Source organism: Lactuca saligna, chromosome 9 (assembly GCF_052625555.1).
Source record: "Lactuca saligna cultivar CGN05327 chromosome 9, ASM5262555v1, whole genome shotgun sequence".
In the NCBI taxonomy this organism is placed as follows: Eukaryota; Viridiplantae; Streptophyta; class Magnoliopsida; order Asterales; family Asteraceae; genus Lactuca; species Lactuca saligna.
Window position 1 is genome coordinate 151,390,001 of NC_136425.1, and position 9,451 is coordinate 151,399,451.

General features: G+C 36.3%; 1 protein-coding gene across 1 annotated transcript; it reads right to left on the reverse strand.

Moving 5' to 3' along the window:
* Positions 1 to 4,080: 4,080 nt before the first annotated feature.
* Positions 4,081 to 9,192, reverse strand: LOC145014069 (putative multidrug resistance protein). Its single transcript, XM_078972438.1, has 7 exons — positions 8,979 to 9,192; positions 8,844 to 8,898; positions 8,549 to 8,736; positions 7,668 to 8,125; positions 6,926 to 7,466; positions 4,603 to 6,545; positions 4,081 to 4,512 (listed from the first exon to the last, which is right to left on the reverse strand). The coding sequence occupies exons 1-7, from the start codon at positions 9,174 to 9,176 to the stop codon at positions 4,140 to 4,142; spliced, it is 3,756 nt and encodes a 1,251-aa protein (XP_078828564.1). The 5' UTR covers positions 9,177 to 9,192; the 3' UTR covers positions 4,081 to 4,139.
* Positions 9,193 to 9,451: the final 259 nt, after the last annotated feature.

Here is a 9,451-nt window from a genome sequence, read left to right on the forward strand (position 1 = left end):
TGTATGTAGATGAATATGTATGTATGTAGATGAATATGAAAATAGTAATTGTGATGTTAAAGCACGAAATGAGTAACCGATTGAAAGGTGCACAATACACACATAGATATTAGGTATAAGTTGGTAAAAGTATAGATAATCATGTATAACAGTGGTGCGAAAAAAACAAAGCGAAAACAATGAAATCCGGTGACCAAAATGTCAAAAATAAGGATAAGTTGTACGTAATCCGTCGGAAAATAATGGCGGAATAGTGACAAAATGCTGACGGATGGCCATTTCGTCAACATTCTGTCGCTATTTTCTGATGGATTACCTACAAATTTTGCTTATTTACAATATTTCGAGGACCGAATTTTTTTTGCACCTCTATTGTACACGATTATCTATACTTTCACCCACTTATACCTAATATCTACGTATGTATAGCGGTGTGCACCTTTCAATCCATTACTCATTTCATGCTTTAACATTAAAATCACTACTTTCACCCACATACATATATACACATACACACACATAAACATACATACATACATTCATACACATATACATACATACATACACATACATACATACATACATACATACATACATACATACATACATACATACATACATACATACATACATACATACATACACATACATAAACATACATACACATACACATACTTATGATCACCCCCTTCACTATCCACGATGTCCCCAAATTCCTCCAACTTCATCTTCGATCTATAACTCTCTAATTACCTCTCTCCGATAGTGACACCCTTGTCTCCATCTTAGCCAGCGATGTCGCCTCGATTCACTAAATTCTGACTTGCTGTACACCCTGACCAGTCCATCGACATCGCCTACATAACTGATCCGATAAGCCCTTCTTTACCGCTCTACCCTTGGTTATCCCCCTCTATTCGACCCTTTTCCATCCTGTTGTGCCCTGTTTTGCCCTAGATCGTCTCCCTCATCCATGTCACCATTCATCACCACAATAACCACCCTTCCTCATGACTATCACCTCACTCATAAACGTACGTACTCACCGTTAAATCCCATTGATATGTGTGTTGATTTTGGTATTTGTTTTGATGTCGTGTGCTACAACCCAACTCCCCCCCTCCTCATCTCTCTCTCTCTCTCTCTAAATATATATATATATATATATATATATATATATATATATATATATATATATAATTCTGTCGCTTTCCGTTTGAAAATGTAGTGTATTTATATCAATTGTATTTGTTTGTATTTAAATTGTTTATATGAAATAAATTGAATAAATGCAAAATACAATGTTATAACTGATAATGTGTATTGTAATGTTTATTAGTTTTGTGGTTACCCAATAGAGTTTATGTTACGACACACTACAATAAAAAGGGATTTCCACGACTAAATATTAGACTCTGATTAATCAATCTTAGATACCATGTATCTGGGACTAATGAATTAGTCTTAGATACTATTTAAGGTTGATTTTAATGTGTGATCTATTAAAGACTGACCAAAACTATTAAGACTAAAATTTAGTCCCTAACATATTTTTGGCAGTTTAGGTTCGATAGTTAACACATTGCGGACTGAGTTTTAGTTTTGAATAGTCTAGCATCAATTTTAACTATGAAGGTAAAGTTACGAGGGATTGAATTTCAATCCCTGGTAGACTTGTGCCCGTTTTAATTTTGTAAGGAACTTATTAAGGACTGAATTTTAGTCACTGATACAATTACACAAATTTGTCCTACAAACATGAAATTATATAAAGATTTAATTTTAGTCCCTAATAAACATTCACTATTTGGCATTTTAATTAATACGTATAACTAATCGTGTCTTAGTATCTAGACTGATTAATTAGTCATAGATACCATATATCATAGACTAATGAGTCACTTACAAGTGCCATTTGGAATGTAACTTATTTAGGACTAAAATTCAGTCTTGGATCAATTTTATGTTAAATATTAATTAGTTTTAGATATTGATGTTTTAAAATCGGTTCGATCCGGTCGAACTAGAAACCGAAGACAAGAGCAGTTCAACAATGACCGATTTTATGTTAATTTTTTTGATCGGATCGAACCGGGTGGTTTCATCAAAAACCAGGTTAAACTTATGTGAAAGAACCTATAAAAAAAGTTTTAACTTGTCTATTAGACTTGGAAGTTGGATTTTAGTTTCCCATTAAAAACAACCTACTTCCAAAACAAATTTAACAACTCGATTGGTTAGGTTATCCGAAGTATATATAACTCGAATGACACCGATGCATGCTACTAAATATGACTTTGATGCACATGTGTGGTGCCAATCTTCTCAACTTAGAAGTCTTTTACTTTTCAACTATTATGCACTTTATAATATAGTTCATTATGATAATGATTTATGTTTATGGATGTTAAATTCTCGCTCTCTCTCTCTCTCTCTATATATATATATATATATATATATATATATATATATATATATATATATATATATATATATATATATATATATATATATATATAGAAAAGTAAAAAATACATAAAAAAATATGAAAACATGATTAAACACCATCAAACTTATTGAACTAAAAACTAACTAGTAAACCGATTTAAATAAAAAATGATTTTAAAACATTAAAATCCCGCTTTCTTCCCGCACCGAATTGAATCTTCAAAAACCTAATCTAGATAAAAAAAAACTCTACGATGAATCTTCTCTCCTCCAACATGGTTTGCGTGTGCTTCGATTATGTTTTGCCTTTTCTCTGCCCTAGGGGTTGCTTCCTCCTGCCAAGCACCTCCATCCATACCACCCTCTTTGCTACTCATTCCATTCTTTAGTCGGGTTTCAGAGCATAACATAACATACCTATGGTGGTTATGGGGAGGGGGAGGGGGAGGGGGTCATGCATTACGACATGTTCTATGTCATTATATCCATACCATATAATCTAATTTTAATTTGATTGCGAATCAAATCAAAATAAATCCAAATGATTATTTTAAGTCGACTTGAGATTATAGTTTATACAAATCCGAACCAAATGCAACACTTATTAGAAGTATATGTAATTTACTCTTTTTTTAGGGATAATGACACGTTAGCCCCACAAACTATTTTGAATTTGTTCATTCGGTCACAAAACTTTTTTTTAGTGCTTTATGTGGACATAAAGTAGATGTCCACTTGCTTTTTTGGTCCCTACTACATGATATATTAGGTTTTATAATCGAGCTTTGTCTTTATCTTTTTTATTCAAAACAATTACTTATAAGTCAACATGCGTCAGAGGACTACACCACACGATGCTTTTCCTCATTTTTCAAATGATCCGAGATCAGATATGTTTGCCATTGCTTAGAGAGACTGATGCAAATAGCAATGAAATGTCTTGAGAAACAATTTCATTTTATCTTATTAGATAATTATGAATACTTAGAGCCTAGATCTGTTTCTAGCTGGCCTTCTCAATTGCTATCGTCCAACACGTAATTGAAAATGATGAACAAAAACTACATATCTTGGTTTCTAATGTTGAACCACTGTCGATGATTGCAATTGCAACTCTCATGCTGATAGTTAATACGATGATTAGTTGTGGTTACCGAAGAGAGTGTATCGAAAGTTATGAAATCATATGAAAATCGACAATTGATGAAGCTCTCCTTCATCTCGGAATCCAACCTTACTGTTCTTCTTACAAACAAGTTGGAGACAATTTTCATGATGATGGAGTTGTAAAATTCTTTTTAATTCTCTGGTCAAAATCCGATTTCAATTCTCTGACCATAAATCACGGTTATGGGTGGTGAAGGAGACGAATCGGAAGAAGATGAAATGGGTAAGTCCTAATTTTGACTTTTAAGTTTGATGATTTGGTTAAAACCTATTATATCAGGTAAAAAAACCAAAAAAGCTCGTGGACATCTACGTTATGTTCTCATAAAACACCAACCAATGTTTTGGGATTGAATATGCGAATTCAAAATAGTTTGTGGGGTTAATTTGACATTTTTTTTATATGTATAAAATGTGTAATTTTTGTCTTATTCTTTTTATAGAAAAAAAGAGAAAATATTATCTCACAACAGTCTTTTCTTCAATTTACAAAACCCTAGTAACCCACTTACCACCGTGTTTCATCAGCGGTAAGGCGAGCTACCACCTTGCATTTTGACAAGATTAGAATACGCTCCGCCGCGTACAGACAGCAGATCAGAATGAGACCCTTGCTCCGCCACTTTCCCATCTTGAATCACCGCAATCGAATCGGACTTCTGTATGGTAGAAAGACGATGAGCCACAACAATACACGTCCTCCCTTTCATCATCTTCTCCAATGCTTCTTGAACCAAGCTCTCTGAAACAGTATCAAGAGCACTCGTCGCCTCATCTAACAGAAGAATACTAGGGTTCTTGAGCATCGCACGAGCCAACGCTATTCTCTGTTTCTGACCACCGGATAACTGCACTCCCCTTTCTCCACAGTATGTCTCATAACCATCTTTCATCCCACTGTATTCAATCACAATCTTATAAAGTTAGCGAATCCAAATCCGAATAAAAAAGGTGACAAGTTTTATAAAGTTTAGTACTTTAGTATACCTTATGAACTCATGGGCGTTTGCGAGCATCGCAGCCTTTCTGATCTCAGATTCTTTAGCACCTGGTTTCCCGTAAGCAATGTTTTCATGGATTGTTCCTGCGAACAACGTTGGTTCTTGACTCACTAGCGCGATATGTAACCTCAAAGCTCTCAAGTTATAATCTTTTATATCTCGTTCATCGATAAAAACCGCACCTTTCAACGGGTCATAAAACCTTTCGATCAACCCGATAACAGTCGATTTACCAGACCCACTCGGACCCACAAGCGCCATTGAAGTTCCTTGCCTGATTTTAAGGTTTATTCCTTTGAACACCATCTGATCTGGTCTAGATGGGTAAGCAAAGAAGACGTTTTTCAACTCTACACGACCTCTTATGTTCCCTTTAATAGACTCACGTCCCCATGAAGTATCTGGATCGATTTCAGTTGTCTTATCAAGAATCGCAAACACCGAACCAACTGCATTGCTTCCTCTTGAGATATCTTTCGTCATGCTTCCAGCGTCTGCTATGGTGTAAGCTGTGAATAGTAACACCAAAAACGCTTGAAAAAGCTTCGCTGGTTCTATCAACCCTTGTGTCAACAGCCTACCTCCATACCAATACGCCAATGCAGTAGAAGCCGCTGCAAGAAACTGTGAGCTGAAGAGACCAATCCCGGAGAAATAAGACTGTCGGACACTTTCCTTCCGGGGACCTTCTAAAGTATCCTTAAACAACCCGACTATCCGCTTTTGAGATGAAAACGCTGTAATCGTTCGATGGTTTATAACAGCTTCACTTGCTAATTGACTTCCTTCTTTTTGAGCTTTTTGAGACTTCTCAGATAAACTCTTCATTAAAACACTCCTAGCGTAGAAGCTTCCAATGAGAAACGGCTGAGCCGCCATCAAAACAAGAGCCAGCCGCCATGAGAGTACAATTCCCAAAGTGTAAGCAAAAATGGCGCCGAAAAAAGCTTGTGTTAGTAAAGATAACCGGTCTCCAACTAGGGATCGAACCATATTAGCTTCGGTTGATAAACGTGCACAAATCGCTGCACTTGTGTTTTCATCTTGATCATACCATCCAATCTCAAAAGTCAGAAGCTTTTCAAGTAGTTTCTCACGTACCCTTGTGGTCAACTTTTCTCCCATGACTGCAAAGCTATAATGTTGAATTACACTCGAGAAAAAGTTAAAAACCCCAAGCCCTAAGAACACGAACGAATACACCCGCGCGTGTCCCACAATCGATGATTTATCTGGCCGAAAATAAACGTTAATCAACCCACCTACACAATACGCATTTATCGGTTGAACTGCACCCGAAGCTATAGCCCCTATACAACCCCATAAAGCTTTACCCCATTCGGGTGTATTCATTTTAAGTAACCGGATTTGAGATGGGGCTGGGTGAGCCGGTTGGTTCGAACCATCTTCGTCTTCACTTTCATAAGATGCATCGTATTGGACTGAGTAGGGTGCACTCATGGAGAAAGCGGGGCTAAATGGGTTCAATGATGGTGTCCCTGGTGCACTTGATCTTGCACTTGCTGGACTTGGTGCAACCATGGCTCGATAATGGCTCATGTGGTTACTAGCACTAGACCGTGGGGTTAATTCATTTTGTGGTGCGGATTGTTGTAGTTGCACCATTTCGAAGTATTCTTTGCCCATTTGCATGAGCTCATCGTGTGAACCGGATTCAAGTACTTTCCCGGATCGAAGGACGAAAATTAGATTGGCTTTTCGAATTGTGGAGAGCCGGTGTGCGATTACGATTGTTGTTCTTCCAACCGAGGCTTGATCTATGGCTTCTTGAACGACTTTTTCGGATTGTGCATCGAGTGCACTTGTTGCTTCATCAAGTAGCAAGATTTTCGGGTCTCTAATTAGGGCTCGAGCGATTGCAATTCGTTGCTTTTGCCCACCCGATAGTTGAAATCCAAATTGTCCAACCTTTAAACAAGTAATGTAAGATCATGTTAGATAAATGAAGTCTTTAAATTTTTCTAAGAGAACTCTACATGAATATATATATATATATATATATATATATATATATATATATATATATATATATATATATATATATACATGATACAGAGGCAGATGACACTGTGCTTGACTGATTAGATACTAGTTCTGATACCATGATACAGAGGCAGATGACACTGTGTTTGACTGATTAGATACTAGTTCTGATACCATGATACAGAGGCAGATGACATTGTGTTTGGCTGATTAGATACTAGTTCTGATACCATGATATTATGTTAGATATGTGGAGTATTTTATTTTCTTTACTTTGTAAAAGAGATAAATATAATTCGACTTACATTGGTTTCGTATCCATCTGGCAACTTAACTATGAAATCATGCGCGTTTGCGCCCTTAGCCGCTACCACAACATCATCCATGGAAGCTCCTTCTTTTCCAAACAAGATGTTTTCTCTAATAGATGTTGCAAAGAGAATTGGTTCTTGATTAACCAAACCTATTTGGGATCTTAACCATTTAAGATGAAGTTTCTTTATCTTGTATCCATCCAAGAAAATTTCACCCTCTATTGGATCATAAAACCGTTGAAGTAACGATATAATGGTTGATTTGCCTGAACCACTCCCTCCAACTAGACCGACAGTTTTACCAGATGGTACTCGTAGGTTTAAACCTTGTAAGATTGCGGTATCTGGCCTTGATGGGTAGCTAAAGTAGATGCCCTTCAACTCGATTTCCCCTCTTACGTATGATAACGCCTTTCCTTTCTTATCTTCAGAGTCAATGGTTGGCTTTCTGTTGATCATCTCGTTAATTCGAGTAGCAGCCCCTTGTGATTCCGTTATTGCGGTAAGATTTGGGAGTGTTGTCAAAATGTTCCTACAAGATTTGAAAGATTTTTGAGCTTTATGCTCTAATCAACTTAGAAAAACAAAGTATATCCGGTGGAAATGTGTGGCATATAGTGTACATCCTTGATTTTCACGCAAAGATAGTGTTCAAAAAGAGGAAAACCCCAACATATATAGAGGCAAAAGGACGTGTTTGATGTGTGACAATTAAGAAACTAAATGAGCTTACAATCCTCCCATGAGCACATTGAATCCAGCTACAAAAACATCGCCACCCTTTTCGCCATGTTTGCTTACAAGAAGTGATCCAACCCAAGCTTGAAAAGCCCAACTAACATAGATAGTTCCCATGCTTCCGAGCATAAGTCCTCTAGCAAGACCTACTTTGATTCCTAGTTCAGTAGTTGTTTCAAGTGCCTTGCTGAATTTATTGATGGTTTGTCTCTCTCCAACGTAAGAATACACAGTTCTTATGGAAGAAATCGCTTGTTCTGCAATACTACCCGCAGTGCCATATGATGCAACCATTAACATTGCTACATCCATCATGTGCTTGCCAAATCCTAGAGCTGGAACAAGGAAGATGACTGTGAATGGAAGAGCCGCAAGTGTAATCCTCCATGAGAGAACAAATGCGAATATGTGGCAGAAGAAGAAGGATGACAAGTAGGCTAGACAATTTGGTATCTACATTTACAAAATAAAAATAAAAATTCCAATTAGTCTAAGACAAAAAAAGATTAAACTTTACCAAATATCAATCAAGATACTTGTTTAATAATTACCCGCTTAACATCAGCTAGATACAGTCCAATCACTTTTATATATGTTGGAGTCTCTATTTTTTCCTTTAAAGACTCTCTTTAAAAGAAAATCTAGGACTCTAGATTTCTAACATGGTATCAGAGCTAATGTCAAACGTTTTAGGACTAACACAATGTTAGAGTGGTCTTTCTAGTATGAGACTCCACTAATTTTGTGGGATTTTTTTAGAGAAAATCTAGGACTCTATATTCCTAACATGGTATCATATCTTTTTAAAGAAAATCGAGGATTCTACATTTCTAACATTCGAATTGAAGAAGCGAAGTTGGTTAGCAAAAAGACAACCTTTTCACCAATGGTGACTTGGATCATGTTGGAATCAGCAGTGATAGTTGAAACAACTTGATACGTAGTAGAGGACCCAGCTTCTTGTGTGTCAAAAAAACCAACATCTTGTTTAAGGACAGATTTAAGGTACTCTAATCGCATTCTAGAAGTTTGTCGCTCTGCGGTTCTAGCCCAACAAAGTCCTTCTGCAAAAACAATGAATTCAATATACTTAATTAAAAATGGTTACATAAATTATGAACTCAAGAATCATGCATGCATGCTAGAAATGGAAGTAAACCAAATTAATTACCAATGAAAGCCGATAATCCAACCAATATTGCAACATAGAGCAACCTGAGAGAATACTGAAACAGAAAATAAATGAAAACCGACACAAAATATGTGATTTAAACGCAAAGAATGAAGTGATTGAATCATGAATTACCTTATCAACAATGGAATTAGTGAGTTTGGCATTTGGATTTCCGAAATCGTTAATGACGTCACTAAGAACATACATCATTAATGGAATCTGCAACCCATCTCCTATGCTTCCTAATGTCCCACAAAACATCAGAAACTTGTCATACCCTTCTGCGTACCTAAAAATTCCATCTTTATTATCTTGACTACTTTTCTCCATATTGAGTTATGCAATACAAATCTAAAAAATGTAAGAAGTATGAGTAAAATACTAGTGTTGTTTATGTTAAATAAGCAAGCAAATGTCAGTTGTTTCTGTAGAATGGCATCTCTGATTCTGTCATCTACATAATTGGAAAGTTTACAAAGAAGTTAAAGCCGGCTTTTTTATTTAATGGTGGAATTGGATCTTAGCATATATCTGTGATTCGGCCATCATCATCGACTGTTACGTCTCTCTATTCTTTAATCCTTTAATTTCTCCATATTCAACTA

What these genes read in the sequence shown, in the direction of transcription:
- LOC145014069 (XM_078972438.1), bottom strand. Translation starts at nt 9,176, where the DNA reads ATGGAGAAAAGTAGTCAAGATAATAAAGATGGAATTTTTAGGTACGCA. An exon ending in AAGTCACCATTGGTGAAAAG is followed by an intron (nt 8,126 to 8,548) that starts GTTGTCTTTTTG and finishes TTGTAAATGTAG; the next exon opens with ATACCAAATTGTCTAGCCTA. An exon ending in AATGTGCTCATGGGAGGATT is followed by an intron (nt 7,467 to 7,667) that starts GTAAGCTCATTT and finishes CAAATCTTGTAG; the next exon opens with GAACATTTTGACAACACTCC.